At 37.6% G+C, this 22757-nt stretch overlaps 1 protein-coding gene across 1 annotated transcript in view; it reads left to right on the top strand.

Annotated features, from left to right (window-relative positions):
• Positions 1-22757, top strand: part of LOC143925739 (uncharacterized) — a 77687-nt gene that overhangs the window by 12495 nt on the left and 42435 nt on the right. Inside the window, exons 11-27 of the mRNA XM_077450191.1 lie at positions 349-455; positions 1566-1915; positions 3024-3127; positions 3711-3714; positions 3845-3977; positions 5411-5596; positions 7631-7842; positions 8953-9050; positions 10979-11082; positions 11508-11690; positions 16715-16914; positions 17286-17395; positions 18286-18404; positions 18704-18877; positions 20565-20764; positions 21051-21151; positions 22213-22325. Coding sequence (XP_077306317.1) covers positions 349-455; positions 1566-1915; positions 3024-3127; positions 3711-3714; positions 3845-3977; positions 5411-5596; positions 7631-7842; positions 8953-9050; positions 10979-11082; positions 11508-11690; positions 16715-16914; positions 17286-17395; positions 18286-18404; positions 18704-18877; positions 20565-20764; positions 21051-21151; positions 22213-22325 — 2498 coding nt within the window. The remainder of the gene's footprint in view (positions 1-348; positions 456-1565; positions 1916-3023; positions 3128-3710; positions 3715-3844; positions 3978-5410; positions 5597-7630; positions 7843-8952; positions 9051-10978; positions 11083-11507; positions 11691-16714; positions 16915-17285; positions 17396-18285; positions 18405-18703; positions 18878-20564; positions 20765-21050; positions 21152-22212; positions 22326-22757) is intronic.

Here is a 22757-nt window from a genome sequence, read left to right as displayed (position 1 = left end):
GCGGGAGCCCTCAGCGTCTCAGTGAAATAAATTTGTCTCTTCCACTTTTAACATCCCTGAGATATGTTTTTAGCCACAGTTGTCTTGTGACATGGGACAGTAAAGTGCAACTACTGTGTAACACTGCAAAGCAGGAAGCAGGTCCTGAGTATGTAATGAACAAATATTGCTATGTATATGTCATATATATTTACAAACTATACACAGAAATTATTAAATGTTAGCAAAATATGGATATGGTTTGTTACATCTCTCTATACTGTATATACATTTGCTATTTTTGCAGAAGGTTAGATCTTATGGATACTATCTAGTTTATCATATACTGTATTGTATTTGTCTCTGCAGCTTGCATAAAAGACACCTTAGGAAACTCAATTAATGTCTATTATGCGTACTTTAAGAGCAACATGAACTTTGAAGACTTTCAAGTGGGTTTCGGTAATCAGAACTGGGTAAGTTTCCTACCTTATATAAATAATCCTAAATATACATTCTATATCTAACTGGTCTTTAGCCATTTAGCTATTATTACTTACACATGGTACCATTGTATCTTATGGTTACATTGCAATGCCATATTTCTCCAGAGGTGATAGAAAGGTTACTTTTAACTTAAAACCTAACTTTTCGCTAACTTTTCATAGGTGATCTTAATTAAAGTAGGAAAAAAATAATACATTTTCTTTTTGTGGTCAATATATTCTACATATTCTACTGAGTTTTCAACTGTACTCTGTATGAAACTCTAATACACAATTTACTGACAAAAGTAGTAAAAAAAGAGGGCTGTGTTTGGTCTGAGTACTTACTTGAAAATAGACGTGCTATGATGATGCACTGGATTTCCTGGGAAGGTACTATAGCAGATATGCAGATAACTGAACAGGCTCTATAGCAGCACCACTCAGCACAACAATCTCAGCACTGACTTTAGATTAGGGTTTAGTCATCACACAGCCCCTGGCTCTTTACAAACCTTGCTTTCCTGACTTGAAGGCGTTGAACTTGTTCCCAAAGATTCTCCAAACCTATAAAAGAGATCTTTAAGTGTCCCTGGGTGCATTGCTGTTCTCCCAAGGAAGGTGGGAGCTGCACGGCACATGGCCTGGAGTGAAAACCTGTGTGCAGTTTGGCAATGGTGAGAAGGACCAACAAAGTAAAATAATGATGACCAAATTTTCTCAAAATATTCAATGCATTTTAAATGCAACTAGATTAAGTACCTGCCTCTTGCATCCATTTGTAAGACAATTGAATTAGGGGCAGACATAGAAGCCAACTCATGCTGCATGCACATGTGCTTACTGTGAACACATCAATCAGAGTCGAGAGAAGAATAAAATCAATAGAATGAGTATCACTAATCTACTGCTCCTACAGTAGACAAAAATCAAGTCACCAACTTGGCTGGGGGGGGCTAGGCAAATCTCTGGATAGACAAAAAATCTGTTTAGTGGGTAAAAACAGTTGCCACATATATATTTATTAGCTGTGTCTAGCAGTTTGACTCTGTGTTATCTTCAAACAATCCAATCTAATTATTCTTCTTGTCTGCCTTTCAGAACTCTGCAATAAGCAGCTTCACTGAGATACAATTGCAGCAATATGTTGAAAGTACCAATGCATTTAGCAGCCAAGAATCCTCGACTGTTGTGATTAATCTGCTGAACAGCAATGACTTTACCTACAATTTTGGGTTCCTGAGCAGCTTGCCAGAAAGCAATTATGATGTCAATGTCCTTTTTTCTTTGCTTAATAATCTTCTGGACAAACTAAACAACATTCAAGATCCCCTCTGTAAGCCTCAGCTAACCGCCATCTTCCAGGGAAAACTTAGTTATTTGCTCGTAGCAACCAATGAGCAAATCCTGAAGAAGCTTGTTATAACAGACTGCTCTGACTTCCAAGCCATGTAAGTAGAAACAAAATGCAAAGGCATGTCATGTTGACTTATATTGCCAATAGGTCATAAGATGTCCATTGACATATGACAGCCTTTAGAGGTTCAGGGATGCTCCAGCTACAGTCAGGCAAGTGTTTCTGCTGACTACACTATAAAAATGCATGTTTGTGTTGGCTCAGTGCCCTTTTTATGCTTATTTCTAGTTTATATCAGTATTATTATTTTATGGGAAAAAAATGGTCAGACAAAAACATTTTTTACCAAATCTGGCTCAAGATGACCATATTGGAATATGCCTATCTCAAATCAAGTGTCCATCTTTCATGATTTTTAAAATGTTTACTCTTTACAATAGTTGTGTATATGTTATTAAAAAAAAATGCCAATGACAGTACTGATATGTGACTAATCAGGATACTTATTTACCTATAATGTACTTGATTGATCTTCTGCTGTATTCAGCCTTGCTACGGTTATGCACAGTACATAAGCAAAAGTCTTATTTTTGGGGGGGTGGAGGGAGTCAAATTTTGCCTTCTAAGAAGGTCTTTTTTTAGCCTGTTATGTGAAAGCCTAATGTGAAAGTTAAGTAGGAGGTATTTTACCAACTCCTTAACTGATAACTTTGATCCTACAGTTTTTGTACAGTCACTGTTTGCCCTCCTGAATGTAAGGGGGGATCCCCTTGACTACCATGCCCTCCTCCCCCAATTCCTTCAGAGAACATCCATTCAAAATACTTCTCCCTCCATAGCAGCTTATCCTGCTCATGCTTTGAACTGCTTACAAACACTATGGGGAGGCACATGTTCGCTCCATGGAGTTCAAATTTTCTATTATTCAGACACAGAGCCCCATTGTTTACCACCAAATTTGCCAGCCTAAAATGTATATATGTTTACAGTCAACTGACAAAGATTTTGGACAGTGTAAACATTTTACCAGTTAATCATTGAAGCAACAATAAACTGCCCACTATGATCTATTCCTGTACTGCAATCAAGATATCATTATTTCGTTCTGATGCCTGTTTGATATCTTTAATGAGCTTTAAGCCACTGCTGCTTTCCTTGTCACTGTTTATTTTTCACATAATACTATTTTTTTCTTTTTATAGCTACCAAGGATATGATAAAGTCTATGATCAACTCTCCGATGACATCAAACAGCTAGTGTTCCAATACAGGATGAAGTTTTTGGATGCTGAGGCTGCTAAATCAGGTAGTAATCAACTTTTCTTCTCTAGTAAAAAATAACTTTTTTTTCTTTAACACAATCATTATATCTTAAAACAAAATAAATTGCTTAATTTATCAAATATATAACCTTCCCTTTATCTATATCATGCAATACAATACAAACTTGAGTGTGACTTATCAGCTGTAGCATTTTTGTAAAAACCAGGAGCCAATCAGTGTGGTTCTTGGCCATATGTAGATGGTGACAGTCAATTGAATTACTCCGTTTTGTCTCAAAATAGAACATTGTATTCTACATTTTGTTAATATTGAAAACTATAATACATTTTATAAATTGTATGTATTTTTGTGTAGACAGCATTATTAAAAACTGTTTTATATATTTTACAAATATTTTCTGTATGAAGTAAACATTAACGCAAAGCTCAAATGGCTAAGTACATAGCTGTTATAAGGATTGGATTTTGCGATTCTCATGTCACACTGCAAATTAAAGCAGAATACACCTGATAGTTTTGTTTGATTTTGCAACTTACTGTGTAACCTCTCCTTCAGTCCATATATTAAACAGTAAATTAAAAGTTTCATATTGTCCATTGTGGCAGGTAGGTAACACTGAAGGCTGTAAAGCAGTGTGCTTAAATCAGTTTAAGGTAGACTGAAAAGAAAAATAACCATTGTCAGGCAAACCATGACATCTGTAAAAGCTGTGTCCAAAGTTGTGATCCCATGTGATAAGTGTTGTGTTGTCCCTAGGCTCTGCGTGCACATATGGACTCAACAGTGTTAACTGGCTAGTGCAAAATTTGGGGAAATCCGTTGAATATGCAAGCTATGCTGACCTAATTCGTCTCAACCTAAATTTTGATGGCGTAAGTTGTTTTTTGTTTTTGGATTGGATACTTGATGCGGCCTCTGCCACAACTATTATGAGGAGGCCCTCACTATTGTTTTTGGTAGTGACAGTCAGAGGGAAGCTGATAAGGGCCTGTGTCAATGGATTTTGGGCTTCTGTTAATGGCATCAGTTTTACATCAGTTTGAGATGCTTCTGATATCATTCAGAATTCATTGACAGGTGCATTTGACCCGCAGTTGACCATCTTCTGGCCTGCATTTGACCTGCTTCAAGTGGGTTTCGCATTTCCTTAGACTTGTGAATGTCTTTGAGGACTGAAGCCATTTATTCTGGGGAGATTTCCCTGCTGGCCAATGGTCAACTTCATCCATTAACATGCACCCAAAATTGAATTAGCATCCCTCATCTTACTGAGATAAGCTTAGTAAGTTTTTATTGCTGTCTGTGTTCCTGTTGGCGATACTCATTCGGTCTGTTGGTCCAGGTGACCATTGTCTTTAGAGGAAATTTTCCAATGGAGACAGCAGTTATCAGATACCCTTTGGAGAGATCTCCTCTAAATTCCTGCCTTGTCTCTAGGACAGTAAAGCTAAATCTCACCAAAAGGACACAGACAGCAATAAGTAAATAAACTCAGACAGAATTCTTAAACCCTTCTGACCCAGCCTTGATGTTCTTTTAACTGAGACTAGAGACAGGGAGCTGTCTTTGACAACTCAGCCACTGTGCTGGGATGTGCAGTGAGCATGCTCTCAGCACAAAACTGTGGCTGCTCTTGCATGCATAGACGCAGTGTGTGGGCATTAAAGTTTACCCTCTTTGCCGATGCACATATGCATTTCTGGGGCAGCAAGAGGTTAAGTAATCCATACTGTAATGGGTTTCTAAACATTTCAGGGCCACGTTACATTTAAAAAAAAAATTCAGTCCAAAAAAAAATCTTCATGATGGTGATGATCCACATCCGGGTCCTTATCTGAGTCCCCCCCCCCCCCCCACATTAAGGTCCCAGCCAGAGTTCCTGTTTATATCAGAGCCCTTCTTACATCAGGGTCCCTATCAGAGTCTCCCCTTACATCAGAGTCCCCATCAAAGTCCCCTCTTGCACTAGGGTCCCCAGCAGACATCAGAGTCTGCCTTAAGAGTACCCCTTTCTATCAGGGTCCCCAACAGAGTCCCTCTTACATTAAAGCAGAGACCATAGGTAGCTTATGATGATTTTAGTCCCAGTGCACATTGAGGATACACCAATATTGTAAGGGGCAGAACCAAAATTATAGCAGGCAAATCTTCTACTAAACAACATAAGACTTAGCTAGCCAATATCCTTACATCACTGAAATATAATTTTTAGGTGAAATGATCTTTGAGACAGAATGCAAAATTTTCTATTTTTGTCATCTCTCATTTACTGATAAAGTCTTTTCTTTTTGTTTTGTTTTTTTAGTACCAAGCTGTTACATATCTGAACATAAATCAGACTATTGATATGTTCATACATACCAACATCTTCACTTCTGCCTCTCCCATTGACATTGAAAGTCGTGTTACATCAGTAACTGATGCCTGGGTGGCTAAAGGATATACATACATAAGGTTGCTTCTAGTGGAACTGAGAACCGTCTTAATTAGGGTGAGTTGTACAGTAGATCACAGATACCAAGTCGTATGTTAGAAGAAAGAACTTTGGTCTAATGCAGACATCTCAAACTAGTATTTTTTGGGGCTGCATATGACCACTTACTCCATCTTGGTGACCTCAGCCTTAAGTTTGTTTGCTAACCTTGTTGTGAAAAATAACAAATACTTGTTTTCATTTTTTTTTTTTCATCTCAGCCTCTTTTCAGCCACTTCCTGTATACATGCACTGCATTGCTAGTTGCATGTCATTTCCCAGGGCAAGTTTCCTGATGGTGACAATAGTGGAGCATGCCTGCCTGATGTGTGTTGTGAAACACCTACTAATAGTCTCAGTCGGAAGCCCATACGTCAAGGTGGCAATGTAGGAGAACAATTGAGAGACAGGGAGAGAGGATTGTCATCCTATTACAGAGAGTGCTCGAACAAGGACCTTTAGTTCCCATCAATCACACCTGAGCATTTTGTAGTTTGAAGCTCCAAAAATCACAGCGTCCTAATTCCCATGCATTTCAGGGGTGGCTGTTCACATATGAATGTTCAGGCGCCTATAGCTCGACAACTGACACTCCAAAACCTGAAGTACTTTTGAGGCAGATTTGAACATTTTTGGCTCCAAAGACTTCAACAGATATGCTTGTAAACACTCAAATCAAGCATATTTAAATATTTTCTCAGGCATATTTCAGGCATTTTTAAAAATTGGTCTCCTTCCCCTATTGCTTTCCATGGGCTAAAGTAAATAACCTGAAGGTTTAATACACATGGAAAACAGCTACACTTCTAAAATGCTTGTATACAGTTGCAAAAAATCTCAATGAAAAACACCTGAAAATCACTCTGCTCAAGTGTGCTTAGGCTCCATTCACACCTGAACATTTTGTAGCTTGAATCTCAAAGCATCATAACACTCAACAAGCACAATTCCATTGTTTCCAATAGCCACTGTTCAGATCTGAGCATGTTGATCAAGCAGAATTGAGCCCTATAGACTTCAATGGAAATGCCTGAAAATACTCAGTTTGAGTGTTTTTGAGTGTTTTTTAGGTATATAGCAGTTAACTTATTCTTTGTACAGTGAAAATTAGGCTAGCAGTGCCAGTATCTTCAGATGCTTAGGTACTGCTCAGGGCAATAACTATGTGCCATGAGGTCGTATAGTAAATCTATTAAAAGGTCTATTACAATTCATATCACAAAAGTGCTAATGATAAAAAATATTTAGCACTCATAGAAGTCCTCTAGGGTTCCTTAATGATATATACATAATTTTTCAGCTAAATGCTATAGTTACCTGCTTTCATCAATGTGTAGCCAGACAGTCCTGGGGGACACACATCTGCCCTTTCATTAAAGTGGATGTAAACCTGATTAATAAAATTTGGCCTAAACACATATATCTGTAGTGTTTTCTTATCTCTCTCCAAAGCGCTATGTCCCGTGTGCTTCTGCTGCTTCGTTGCTCATAACACAGCATGATGACTTTTGACAAGTTCTCTGTTAAACAAGATAAAACCAGCCTGAAATTTGTGTTGAGGGAGGTTGCTATAAATAGATTAGCAGAGAGCTTGTCTTGTCACAGCATAGCTCTGCACATTACTTCCTTCATTTGCTTATGTGGAGTGGGGGTGTGTGCCTTTCCTCCAATTAGCTGTCTTGTCTGTATGCCAAGAATCCACTCCCAGTGCTGAACAGGAAGAGAAAATCTCTAACACAACGTGCACTTTCTGAAGAATATTTAAATCTGAAGACAGCAGATATGCATGTAAGACTTATGTAGGGAGATTTGTTTCATCCCTGTGTATAATCTGAGGCTGTTCACTTCACTGGGTAAATGTGAGGTTTTACATCCACTTTAAGGCTTGTGAAAATATGAGGTATGGTTGTTCACACTCGGGCAGTGATATATAGTCTGAATATGGTGTGCTGTCAAAAAAGAACTCAGTATTGTTCAGCAGTTGGTTTAGGTAAGACCATTTCAAACAACTTCAAGTTTACCAGCTGACAATGTTTTCCTTTCCCCCAACAGCTTAACATTAGGATCATTATAAATTACCAAGTACGGTTCCTGTTTTTGGAAGGCATCTGGGGAATAATAAAGACACATTTTCATGAGTACCAATCAAATGACTGGTACAGCTTTACTGAGTCCATGAGCTACTTCACATCAGCAATTAGCACTGAACAACTTTCCGATCTGTCTGTCAATGTGGTTGAAGATTGCTCTAATCTCAAGATAATGTAAGCATGAATGGCACAAGGGGTGATGTTTTATGACTAGGTATTGGGGCTGCAGAGTTTCCACTTTGAGTCAAGAAAAGAAGTTTACCTTAAAGTGAATCTCTGCATCGACTATGCAGGGCAAAGTAACAGGATCTCTTTAATGCAGACCCCACAGATGCATGTACTTATCTCACTTTCACTCCACTACCACAGCCGCCAGGAGTCAAAGCATTGCCTAAGCTATGAGTCTCTACACTGAACTATAGATTGATAGCACTAGTTGGCCTGCCAAGTGGTCGAGCAGATGCATTAAATTACAATAGGCTTCTGTATGACAGTCTAAACAAGTCTCATATGGTAAACAAAAAACTTCAAAAACAAAAACCATCTCTGACTAAGCCAATTGCATCTATATTTGTGTCTTAAATGATCCTCTCCCCAGACACTGCAGCTCACAGTGGGAGGGTTTCAGTAACAGAGGCAGAGCTGTCAATCCATAATTCAGTGTCTAGGACTAGGTGTGGCCAGGTGGTAATTGACAAGCTACAGACCTGTGCATCAGCAGTGAAAATGTTGAAAGTCGTGCCTTCTGCAATATTTTTTCATCCCACTGTGGTGCAATTAGGCCCAGCCTATATAAGAGTGGCAACTCAGAGGTGAGGAGCAGTGCAACATTGTTGGCACACCATCCCAGGAAGCTGCATTAGGTAGACTTCCCTAGCAGTCTCAGCAGGCATTTGTGGGACTTTTCAGGGGAGCTAAGAGAAAACTGTAAGTGTATATTGACTTATAATTATGTTATGCAGCAATATATATAAAAAGAGGGCACACTTCTAATTTAATACACAAAAAATACAAAACAATATTAGAGAGAATGTTTAAAAAGCATTCCATGGAAGAACTTTAACTGTAGAGAAGTATTCTGGTAAGAAGCCCTAGGTGCAGAACCAAAATAGAAAAGAATAATATTTTGATAAGCACAGGATTACATTCAGTTAAACACAGGAAAACACATCTTTCTTTTGCTTAATCAAATTATGTAATACCTTTTTGTGAGGGGGCTACATCTGTGTTTCATTTTATGATTTTTACTGTAAATGATCATATTTTTTTCTGATTCTCCTTTAGTGTGGGTGGCTTTGGCTCTGGTTACAGGGAAATGAATGACAATTCAATATCAGGAGTCACCAACTGGATCTCAAATTTCCTCAGAAATGAGTCTAGTCGTAAGTTTTTGCTTTTCATCTTTATGAATAAGAATGGATGGATAAAATAATGTTCTATTGTTTGAATGATGCCTTCAAATCCTGGGGCATTTTACAACAGGATATGAAATGTGGTCAAGTGGTACAAGTGCTATCAAGATGGTTGGGTGTAAGTGCTATAATACAAGCTATCTATACAACGGAGAATTCTGAATAACTCAATATGTCTTCAAAATTCTTATTTTATTTGCATTTACTTGCTAAGGCTATATGTCATCAACATTTTTATTTGCAGGTACTTGCCCGTCTAAATAAAAATATTACTGACTAACTGTATATTTAAAAATCTTTATTCACAAAATAAACATTTATTACTAAAGCTGGCCACACACTATTTGATTCTTAAAAGAATGGTTTGTACAAACATTTTGATGAAAATTCTCCATACTTACGATGACATGATGAATGACGTTCAAAAGTACTTCAAAATTTAGTTTGATTTTAGTAAATTTCAAGAATGTTCCTAAAATAAAAATAAAAATCAAGAAAAGAGATATTAAAACCTCATGCACACTATGCCCTTGTTCACACGATCGGAAATTCCGACGGAATGTGTCCGATCAGAGCGTTTTGTCAGATATTCCGACTGTGTGTGGTCTGCATCGGACTGTTTCCGTCGGAATATCCGTCGGACCAACTTTTCCAATTTGCTGGAAATATTTTCCGTCAAAATGCTCCGATCGGACTTACTCCAATCATGTGTAGAGAATTCCGATCGGACAAAGTGCCACGCATGCTCAGATCAAATTCCTACATCAAAGCTATTGGCTACTAGCCTGAACGTAGTCCCATCGTAACGAAATTACGTCATCACGTTCTGAAAGATCCGATTTTCCGACTTTGTCCGACCGTGTGTATGCAACAATTTTGGACAAGATCCGTCAGACAAAATCCGACAGACAAAATCCGACGGACAAAATCCGACGGATTTGGTTGTCGAAATCACCGACCGTGTGTACAAGGGCTAAGCGTTTTCCTTATTTCCTGGCAAGAGAAAATCATTGTAAATAAAGTGCCCTAAAACTACCTTTTGCACATACATTTAGGTGCGTTTAGGCGTGTCAAGAATTTGGGCATTCATTCATTCCATTGACCAGAATATTAATTTATTCTGTTTGTAGAAATGAATGAACACTGAACCGTTTAGACACGTTTAGATACATTTAGGCATATTTGATGTTTCTTTTCTGCCAAAACAATCATCTTCTGAATGGGTAAGCAATGTTTTTTTCTTTTCTGCCTCTAAATACTTCTGCATTGATATAGCTGTAAAATGCCTATGTGTGTATGGACACATAGGTGACCATAGAGGTTCGTTTAGAGGCAAAACAATGTTAAATGCTCTTGAAAGTGCTCAATGTGCATGAGGCCTAAAAGAAAAGCTATGAATTCCATTAAAAACAATCTCACAGCAAGTGTTTCCTCCCCAACCCTTTTAAGAACCCCATCCTCCCCTTTTCTTCCACTTACCTTGCTGCTGTAAGGAAAGAGTCTTCTTTGGAGTCTGAGTTGCATCATCACCCAGGCTTTATCCGGGTTGGAATCTTTGTCTTCCAATAGACCGTAACAAAAACATATGTAACACGGGCACTCCCTGCAGAACTAATGGGAGATCGGTCATCCAGCATAAAGATAGTTGGCTGGGGTTACCAGTCTCTTCAATGGGAAATACCACCCAATAAGAGGGCTACATTTCATAATGATCTGTGGGCAAAAAGGATCTAAAGCCAGAATAAAAAATGAACATATAAAGGTAAGCAGGTGCACTTGCTGCTATCCATTAGAAAAATAAACAGTAAATATTATAGCTGTAGAGTAAATTGCTGTTGATGTAGAAGTTTCTAGGGAAGGTAGTGGTCATTTTTGAATTTCTCATCTTTGAATTGTAGACTGCACAAATGGAGTGGCAGATTGGCTTGCGGACAACTACCTGGAATTTAAACATGACGTCAGTGTTGCTGTAATCCTAGAAATCAACCCTGATTACAATGTGGTAAGGAAACATGCAAAAACAAAGTGGACCTGTAATCAGCATCTAATGGCACATAAGACCTATGTTTAAGCAGTCACTACATTTCAGTAAACATGTTTTACAATGCATTTGCCGCGTTATCTATGTCAGCTTACTATTATACCAGTATGGAATCTCAATCATCTATAGGAAATAAAAGAAAGTCAGCAGGCTATATACTAAGTGAATGCTGGACATGCTTCTCTTTGTACTTTATATGCAATTTATCTGCTTTTAATCTGCTGCCAATTGAGATTATTGATTGAGCCAAAAGAGTCACAGACAGCTGGAATGTAATAGCCTTTACTTTGTCTTTACACAAGGAAGCAGACAGGATCTTTGATATTTTCTACAAAGCTATGGCTTTAAAGATCTGATTGTGTTTAACTTGCAACATCTTTTTTTAGTCGGATTCCATCGACATATTGGTTCCAGACCAGCTTGGACAGTTTATCGTGCTGGACTCTAAGGCACACACCGATGTCACAATTGTAGAAAAGGTTTTTACGGTACTTACTAATGGTACTCATGAGGAAAATGTGGAAAACTTGAGCAATTTCTGGGATGCTTTTGTTTCTGAGTATGAACAGGTAATTTGTTAATCCTACTGTGTTATATTATTGATCTTACACTGGGCACTGATCTACTGTTAAACCTTGTATAGGCCTACTAGCAGATATACTGTATCAAGATGAATACCATTAGCATTAAAAATTGCTTTTCAACTTTGTCCTCAGAGGCCACAGTCTTTCTTAGTTTTAGAAATTCTGAAATCAATTGTTAAAATAAGATTAAAGACCAATTCAACCTATTTCTATTTTGAGTGGGCACCAGTGGATTGAATCACCATCCAACCTTCTACATGTCTTGGAACAATCAGTGGTTCGGTTTCCCTGTAGAAGTTTGTGTCTCAACCCTTCCCTTTTTAAGAATGCTGCCTAGGAATAACTATCTGTAACTGTAGCTAGCAAAAAAACAAAAAACAAAACAACAAATACTTACTTTGATAGGTAAATGGAAAAAAGGTAAAAGGGAAAAATGTGCAGTTTTCCAAAAGGAGACGAAGGAGGTCTCTTTATGAGGTAAACTATGGTGTGAAAAGAAATCACCAAATGTTGTATGGGACCCTGAGTTTCTCTTTTACTCCTCTAGTACTCTTTTATGTGTATTTGATCAGTTGGAAGATATTTTTACAGGTTAACAATGTTTGTTCGGGTGGCAAAACAGCTTGTAGATTTTCTGCTTTTCCTTCCAGCTGGAGTGTTGCAGGAGAAATAAACTGGTGTGGAGAGATAATTGCTAAATTATTTCATGTAGTCAATTACTTAAAAGGGTGTTGAAATGGGATTGAAAAGGTGCCCATTGCAGTTCCTATATATTGGCAGCTTCATCTGTTTTTGCCAATTTGTTAATCAGTTTAGATTTAAAAAAAAATATCAGAAAGTGACGTTTTTGGATTTTAAATACACATTTCCTAATTTTGTACCAGTAAAGGAATATAAAAAACCAAAGTTTGACACATTTCAGTAGCCTGCATCCTCTTGATGTTAAGGAATTTTCTGTCCATGTGATTTTTGCAAGCTTTGCAGTTGCTTCATGTTTTTATGTTAAGTTATTAATTAGAGATGAATAGCTATACAAATTACCTTTATTAAAAGACAAATTAGTCTCATTTTTGAAAATCAGTGCATGAAATAAAAATATAACTAATATCATCTGTCTTAGGCCGCGTACACACGGGCGGATTGTCTGCCCAACTAAGTTCGTCAGACAATCCGACAGACAGTCCGATCAAAATTTGAATGAACGGACTTGACCACACACGATGAGCAGACAGTCCGCTGAAAGTGTGCATGATGACGTGTACAGCACGTACGACGGGACTAGAAAAACGACGTCCTATACACTGCAATGCAACCTTCGGCCGTGTAAATCCTTTCTGAGCATGCGCCATACTTAGTCCGTCCAACTTGCCTACACACGAGCGGACTGTCCGCTGAAACTAAGTTTGGACGGACAAAACCAAGTTTGAACGGACAAAATTACGGAAATTCCGTAAGACTTTGTTCGTCAGACAGTCCGCTGAAAAGTCCGCTGAAGCCCACACACGAGCGGATTGTCCGCGGAAACACGGTTCAGCGGACTAAGTTGGACAGACAATCCGCCCGTGTGTACGCGGCCTTAATGTCTAATGACTAACCTGATTAAAAATGTCTGTTTAAAAAAATAACCTCATAACTATATTGCAAAATGGTTTTCATTAGGCTTTCACTGCTTACTTATACTATGTGCAGTTAAAAAAAAAAACATTTACATAATTATGATTAAAATTTGACACTTCAAAACTGAAGTCACACCAAAAAAAAAATAACTCCCTAACACCACTTTCTGCGTTCAAGCATTGGCTTAACACTTAACACAAACTTATATTAATTATGAACTGAAAAACAGGGTAGCAACTCTGACATTTTAGTGTTTTAAGTATTGTTCGTTAAACATTCTTTGTAGGTTCCAGTTTGAGCAATATTTGATATTTAATAGGTTAGTGTAAGATATTGGAATAAGGGGTTATTTTTCCTTATGTTCAACCTCCATTGTTTATGGGCCTAATTATCATGCCCATTGTTTTGGAAGACGCTATAATGAACTGAACTATATAAAAAAAATGGCTGAACTGCATGCATATGGCATACAGGCATTAACTGCAAAAAGCAATGGCATGAAACTGCTTACTTGTTTCAACCAGATATTGTCCTACAGCTGCTTTGAGCAGTCATGCAACCCAGTAACTGCTAGCTGGTTGCTATAGGTTATTACAATTTCCACAGTACTCAGTACTACAGTACTTTGCCTTTTCAGTTCAAATTATACTCAAGAAATATGTCCCATGAAAATATCTAGGTATCACAACAATAAACAGGCTTAACCTTTAAATATGGTAGACTTGTATTGTATCCATGTAAAAAAAAAAATAGATAAAATGCTAAGGCTTAAAAAGATTGTCAAAGGACCAGTGAAAGGGCTAAAAAAGGTTTAAAAAACAAAATGAAGCATTTATCCAAGGTTATATTAGTTTTTGGAGGACTGTCATTTATAGTGTTTGGTGGTGTGTGTTAAAATATAACTAATAGTATTTACCAGAGGTACCGTTCATATTTTATGTTGCAACGTTTTGGATATAACACTTGCCTGTTCTATCAAACTTTGGCCATAGAAGCTAGCAATTCTAGACATAGGAGGTCTATTGTACCCTGCTTGTCTGTTTGCTTTGCTTTCTGCCTCTTGTAGCTTCACTTACTTGACATCTTATTCATTGAATCTAGTACCATTTATAGTGAGTAAAAGTACTCTCCTACTTTTTGGACCTTTGTAAAACAAGAAATTTTAAAGTAATGAAAAGCAGGACAAATTGCTTTATATGCAGTAGTTTATGACACAAACCTAACAAACGTGATTTTGTTTTCTAAAATGTAAAGCAAATAGGAAAAAATGCAATTAAATATTTACAGTGTGTAATCCAATGCTTGTTGCAAATTGGTGATAGGGTCCTGTCTGGGGAGAGACAAAAAATTCTTCAGACTTTAACTGATTTACAAGTACTTGAAACACACTGCAGAAGATTAATTAAAGTGTATCAAACCCATACATGCATACTTGATAAACAGCACAAAGCACAATAAGTATGCAGTAGGCACATTTTTGATTATTGCAGTCAAATTATAGATGAGGAAAAGACAGAAAAGAGAAATAGAGGGGATACAAGAGAGACTTTTATCCTGTAGTATTGTTGTTAAGCTTGCAAATGGGAGGTTGCAAAAAACATTGAAGTGTGATGCAAACAAGGGTTTCAGCTTGTGGAGAATAATTCTCTCCATGGAAGCTTCGTCTCCATGGAAGCTTTTTGGATAGGTCTGTAGTCGTGCAAGTCCTGGTTCCAGGTAGTAGAAGTGGTGTAGATGGAGCAAAAAAACTTATGTTTTTGCAGAGGCACCCAGACTGGAGCTCATCATGGGCCCAGTGGTAATACAATGGAATATAGGCACTTTGATCCAATTATGGTTTTAAAATAACGTATAGAATGTTTAAAATGCCATTAATACATTTTATTGATGAATGGCCATGACTTCAGATTTAGGTGTGAATACAAATGTTTAGCAGCTAATGAGAAGAACCTTTAGCTGTGTAGCTATAAATTACACCCATACTAGTAAAAAAAAAAAATAATAATAAATATGCCATAAATATATCCCCTATTTTGTAGATGCTATAACTTTTGCACAAACCAATCAATATATGTTTATTGCCAAAAATATGTAGAAGAATACATATTGGCCTAAACTGGTGACAAAATTCGTTTTTGTTTTTGTTTTTTGGATATTTAGTATAGCAAAAAGTACAAAATATTGTGTTTTTTTCAAAATTGTTGCTTTTTTGGTTTATAGCGCAAAAAATATTAATCGCAGATGTGATAAAATACCACCAGAAGCAATCTCTATTTGTGAGGAAAAAAGGACATATATTTTGTCTGGGTAAAACGTTGCAAGACCATGCATTTTTCAATTAAAGCAACGCAGTGGTGTATCGCAAAAAGGGCCTGGTCAGGAACGGGGCAAATTCTTCCGGGGTTGAAGTGGTTAAATCAGTATTTTCTGCTGGAAAATTAGTCAGAACCCCAAAACATTTTATATATTTTTTTGAACAGAGACTCTAGGGAATAAAATGGGGGTTGTTGCAACTTTTTACGTCACACAGTATGTGCGCAGCAATTTTTAAAATGCTTTTTTAGGAAAAATATCAGTTTCATGAATAAAATTTATTTTTTTAAAGTTAGCCCAATTTTTTTGTATAATGTGAAAGATGATGTTATGCCAAGTAAATAGATACCTAATATGTCACGCTTTAAAATTGCGCACACTCGTGTAATGGCACCAAACTTCAGTGCTTAAAAATCTCCATATACGATGATTTAAAATGTCTTACAGGTTACAAGTTTAGAGTTAAAGAGGAGGTCTTGGGGATAGAATTGTTGCTCTCGCTCTAACGCATGTGACGATATCTCACATGTGTGATTTGAATGTTGTTTACATATGTGGGCGCGACTTACGCATGCGTTTGCTTCTGTACGCGAGCACGCAGGGACGGAGGCACTTTAAAATAAATTTTTTCATTGTTTATTTTACTTTTATTTTTACACTTTACATATTCCTACTTTTATTCCTATTACAAGAAATGTAAACATCCCTTGTGATAGGAACAGTGTGTGACAGGTCCTCTTTAGGGAGGGATGTGGGGTCTATAAGACCTCTGGATAAATAAAACTCTGGAATTAATAAATCTAGTGGACCTACTTGATAACCAGGCAACTAGAATTTTGAAAAGAAGGTCAGCAATGGTTGCTATAATTTTTTCCTTTAAGACACCACCACTGGCAAAAACTCTAGCCTTGATTTTATTTAACTGGTTAAACTTTAATCAAACTCTGCAAGTGTTTCATGTGTTGTCCACATTTTATACCACTTAGCAAAACCCCTGAATGAAACCCCAAAACTGGTTTGTGTCATATTGTACAGTTTAAACAATTAATAAACATTGTCCTTGTCTTTTTTTCCTTTAGGTCAAGACCTTTACCGATGAGGTAAGGCATTACATGTTGTCTGAAACAGTCTCGGAACTGTCCACAAGTTTTGTAGACTTTACCTCAGACGAGACCACCCTTTGGTTCGAGACAAGACTGTACCCTGTTTTGCCTGTAATTGACACTGAAGTTCTAAAGGAAATCCCGGTGGAAGTGGGATGTGGATTCCAGACATCTTTGTAAGTGTTAATTTGTTAACCTGCTAATAGAAAAATGATTCAAATCCAGAAAATTGATTAAGGCCACAGGGCAATAATCAGTAAAAAAAATACTATGATTGTAATAACTGAATTTAATACTAAGAATCACCGGGGGGGGGGGGGGGGGGGGGAGGGGTTTACTAAAACTGATGCACACAGAATCTGGTGCAACTGTGCATAGTAACCAATCAGCTTTTACGTTTTATTGTCAAAGCTTAATTGAACAAGTAAAAAGCTGGTTGGTTACTATGCACAGCTGCACCAGACTCTGCTTGCACCAGTTTTAGTAAATCTCCCCCATCATGTTTATTGCTCAATCAGACTGAACAACCGCAACTTCTCTCTTACAGCATACAAGCCGTTAGCTTTGTCTACACTGACACACAGGATACAAACAGGAAGGACATCATTGACCATATTCAGAACTACATGAGAAATGATAAAACAAACAAGCCAGAAGGTAATTGCTGTTGAAAATAGTTATTTTCCAATGGAGACATAAGGGCATACAATTGTATCCGATAGGAAGTGTCCATTTTAGCATTAGGCACAGTAGGCCTGTGCCTATAGGCATTAAAGGGAAAGAGGTAGCTTTTGGGTACCAAACCTGTGTGCTTACAGGCTGCAGTGTTGGAAATCTAGTCCTATGAATAGGGTCCGCAGTGTTTGTGAACTCTGATTCAGACCAGTAGCTGTGCAGGATATCCAGAGAAATATGTTTAAGCCCAAGATTCTGTAATCCCAAAATTAAGTTTAACCCCTCAACAACTTTAAACTTTGTAAAGTCCTGCCTAAGTTCAAAAGCAAGTTGCTATTACAATTATAGCCAAAATACCCTATGGCACAAGATGGAACTGCATTTTACCATAGATATATCCAGAGTTCTACTAATGTCTCTCTAGCTTACACTGTATTTCTGCACATATCTGAAAGAGGCACAGAAAGCACACTAAGATTCAAGTAAGCATGCCTCTTGTATTTAGACAATATTTATTTATCCTGGAGTTCAACTTTATTCTTCCTCATAGTTTCAGGTACCACCTGCTAGTTTTAGTATTAGGCCCCTCCACTCCTGGATCTCCGCTTGCATAAACTGAGATAAGCATATGTATGAGCAGAAAGTAGCAGGCTACCAATATAATACACAAAGGCCTAATTTCAAGCTGCCCCTAGATTGCACTACCTGATACCGTTGCCTTATGATAGACAAAAACCCTGATAGAGTAGGTGGTAGTAAAATTAGAGGGAGCAGATTTTGAGGTGGATGAGTAGTGGGCATGCATATCTATAATTCCCATGTATCAGAGCTATTGTTTATCCCTTGCTGCAGTGTGATTTGTTTGCCTCTAGCTGAAAGATGCACAAAACAAGAGACCAGCACTGTCATTTATATTCAAAACTATTATGGAGACTACTCTGTGGACATCACCTATGAAGAATTGAGAACTTATTTCATAAACTTCGACGTGGTATGTATTTGACCTCTGCTAATGTTCATTAAAAGTTATCAGAGCCACACAGTATCAAGAAGTACAGCAGCATCCATGCTGAATAACTGCTAAGATAAAATAACAATATAGAGAGCCTGTTTTAAGTCGGTCTGAGCAGGTAGATTTGCACTAAGAGACAGAAAACTTGCGTTGAGAGAGAGTATTCAAAAATCATCTATTAGGTTATCTTTAATGCAAAGAATATTTTTAGGAGGGCTTAATGGCAAAGCTTTAAGCATGTTTAGGTAATGCTCTTCTTTTACACCGTCTTGCTTTAGTTCCAGTCGGGAGTATTTCAGCTACTTACCACTGACCAGTTTGGAGACATGTTTGTGCTGGAGAATGTTTATGAGAGTGACGTGGAAGTCAATCAAGTGTTTACTTACCTCCAGACCCAAACCATTGAAACTGTAGATGCTGTTATGACCCGCTTCTCTGAGACTGGCTATACGGTAGGTATTTTTTTTATACTATTTACTTGCCAAGACATATAGGGTAGAATCTGTTAAGAAGATGGAGAAACCTTTAAACTCGTTAAGGTGGATAAGCTACTCAATTGAATCCATCTCCAAATCCAGAACCACCTGGGTGGCACTACCATCTAGTTACTATCATCAAATACACATGGGTGATCTTTTTAGTGATGTTTTAATGGAGGATAACAAAAAATATTTTAACTTTGTGAACATAAAGGCTTGAGTGATTTTCTTATCATTTTAGTTTTGGAAGTTGCAGGGTTTTGGAAACCCACATTATTGCTGTAGACATTAAGACCAATATTTAACCTAACTATGGAGAAACAAGGACTAAGCGCAGTCATATATATAGCTTACTGGAGGTCTACTTTTTTGTCTCTGGTTGGTGCTGTGTCTGGCTATAACCTACCAGTTTTGGAGGAGCCTCCTCCGACCTTTCCAGTGAACGCTGTATTGTGCAGACCTCACCACTCATATAAAATTAAGTCTACACTGGTTGAACACTTTTAAGCTGCTTGTAAAAGGGGATGATATATGTGAATCCCTTATGACATGAAATGTGCAGCCCAACATAAATGGAGGCCCCATTCACACCCAGCTTATTGGAATCACAGGCAAACTCATGCAATAAAGCTTTACTTTGTAAAGAATACCCAATCAGGTGCACAGAAAAGAAAAAATCACTGCATTTTGCTTGTACATGTTGGGTGATGGAAATTAGTAGAGCTTCACCATATTCAAGGTCTGGGGGGAGTGAGTGTAACTGCATTTGCAAAGTGCACAGTCTATTTGCCTTTAGTAAATCAACCTCCAAGTGCTACAATCAGTTTGCAATCAAAACATATTATGAAATAAAAGTCCTGTGTCCAAAAAGCAACTTGTGTTACAATCAAAGCACATAATACGAAATTCTGTGTGCTTCACAAGATAACACAATAAAAAATGCACATAAACATACTACTGAAAAAATCTTCCCTGTCTTGATTATTTAAAACCATTGTGAACACTCCAGAATAATCTAAAAAGAAAGAAAGACAATCTTGTATGAGATCCTCACAGTGTAAACCCCATCACCAAAATAAGTAACGTGCACACTTACCAAATACTGCACCTGTATGCGCCAAAGTATAATCACTATTGCAATTCCAGCATGTCCATGTCCCAATCCTTATCATATGAACATAAATGAACATGCATGGAGCATTTATTATATAGAAACAAGTTTACAAAGTAAAATACATTTAAAAAAAGCTGGCATAAATTTACTCACATGTATACACATGTCTAACCCTAAAGACAGCAGCTTATAATATTGGTCAGTGCAGCAAGCTCTGCCCAACAGTTTTCATCCAACAGGACATTATCAGGGGCTACTTGAATTGACAGGGACCTCTGTTTAAAAACCTTAAGTGGGCACACCTCCAAATTGCCAATTAAAAAAGAAAAAGAAAAGAACCTTGCTGCATTGGAGAGCAGAGAATAATAAGGTTTAACAGCGTAAGAATCATACGTAAGCCAGGTGCGGACAGAGGTAATGTCGAACGAACAAGGAATGAGGAACAGAATCATGCATGAATTGGGAGGGAATGTTTTCTCTTGTGGCTGGGTTGATAAGTTTAGCATCTGCCATGGTATGTTAATTGCCCATCTCTTTTTTTTTCAGAGAAACATCCAAATTAACACCAGTATCGGACAGCAGATACTCCAACGATATATCAATATAATTAAGACTCAAGTGACAACATACAACAGAACACAAATAGAAATACTGTTTACGTATAGGATCTCTATCTTGATTCAGTTCTTTACAAGGGAGACCCTGTCGGTATTTGTTATCCGGGACTGTGACACACTTTCTGTCATGTAAGTGCTTGCTACAGGGGGTGGGTTGATCAGTTGGAAATCCCATAAAAGAAAAGCAACTGGAATGTACTGGTTTCTCCTACTCTCTTAAACTAGAATTCTCTTTCCTGACCTATTCTTACAGCGTGTCTGAGCTTCTTTTGTCATTTTATAGATTATTGTAGAGAACTTAGATGAAATCATAACTAGGAAATCTCCTGTTACTATAACATTATCAGGTAATCTATTAAGTGTTGGTTGAAGTCAACTATTTAATGAAATTTCCATATTCAAAATTGTTTTGCAGTGTGACCCAGTTGAACAAAGGTTTTAGCAGCATGACCGATTCTACCAGAACAGAAATTGCCAAATGGATTATCGGAAATCTGAAGAGTTTATCCCTCAATGGTAAATTTGACCATATTGCCTAATCACTGCATGCACCATTATTTGTGTGATTATATCTCTGAATTAAAGGCCGGACAGTGTGGTGGTGAGTGATGTGATGATAATCTCATCACAGACAGATCTGATGCTAAACATGATTTCAAAAAAAGTAATATCTCCCCATTTAACATAGGTTTCTATGCGCCAATATGGATCACAATTACATCCTTGTCAATAGTTCTTATGACAGGGGTTAGTGAGGCTCTTCCCCTGTCAGCTCTTACCTTTTCAGCACAGATGGATCCTTGAACTAACTTTCCTATTAATTTTTGTCAGGGAACTCCTGCTAAAAATTGCTATATCTACAACTCATGATACTTTAGTGTGATAGTCACTGGGAACAACCTTACACTTGTTGTCAATGACCCCCTTCCAAACAGCTAAGAAGATCAATGGTTTCAGTGGAAAGTTTTTCTGAGAGGCAGAAATTGCTCATTGCTCAAAGAACCCCTAGCAACCTCTGGAGGAACAAATTAAACACATTAAAAAGAAAAGTGTAGTTTATAATTATTTGTTCTATTTGTTCATCAACCTAGTTGTTGCTGAGGTAAAACAATGGGGCAGAGGGGAAGGTGATGTGGGTAAGGTTATGGTGAGTTGGATGGAGTTATTAATGGATATGTAGTTTCCAGATGTAAAGGATGAGGTAAGAGTATGAATATTAAGTATTTCCAGGAGCTTTAGATGTTATGGAGGCTTACGGAATAGGATGGGATTATATGGACAGTAGCGTTATTAGATACAGGCAACCATAAGGGATATAGGAGTTATTGGGTAGGTGCCTCTGCTCTTGTGCACATTGCTGAATGAAGATTTAGCTCAGGTAAGTATAAGGGGGGGGGGGGGGGCTTTGTAACTTAATGCAGAGAATGCATTAGGGTTAAAAGCTTACTGCCTTTAGGACCACTTGAATTTTCAGTTTATATATGCGGCTTAACATGTTATGACTATCATAAGTGAATCTCAGATCTTTTTTCCATTACCTGATAGGCTGTAAACCTTTAATATTCTTTGACTTTCAGGTTGCACAAGTACTTACACCACCACAGTCGAATGGACAAACAGCACCTTGAGTAGCTTCTTCATGTACACCACTCTGAAACAGGTGCAAGAGATTAATCACCAACTGGATGTGGTAAGTTAGCTGACTGGCTGAAACATGGCCTTCAAGAGATGACTGATGAATAATGATTTGGGTAATGATGAAAAAAAAATGCTCAACTTCTGGGCATTTCAGTCTTGTAGATTAGTTGGCTCAAAACCACTTGCTAGTTGGTTAGTTACATCTGCTCTCCTTCTCACGACAAATCAGCAAGTGATCATACGAATATCTGTTTTTCAGGGAAGGCATGTTTTGAAATATGTGACAACTGCCTTTTATGCACTTAAAGTAACCAGTACTAGCTCTTTACAAGTTTAAAGGGTCAGTGAACCCAAAACGTATATTTCTATTTACTGTAACGGCTGGAAAATTGAACTAAATAACAATTTTTCTTCTTTTTTAATATCTCTTGGGGACTCTTTGAGGACCGGTTCATAACAACGCATTCTGGGAATATTTCCCACA

Source organism: Lithobates pipiens, unplaced genomic scaffold (genome assembly GCF_037356315.1).
Source record: "Lithobates pipiens isolate NorthernLeopardFrog02 unplaced genomic scaffold, aLitPip1_a1.2 Scaffold_22, whole genome shotgun sequence".
In the NCBI taxonomy this organism is placed as follows: domain Eukaryota; kingdom Metazoa; phylum Chordata; class Amphibia; order Anura; family Ranidae; genus Lithobates; species Lithobates pipiens.
The sequence above is the reverse complement of the archived record's forward strand: the minus strand, read 5'-3'. Positions and strand labels throughout refer to the sequence as shown.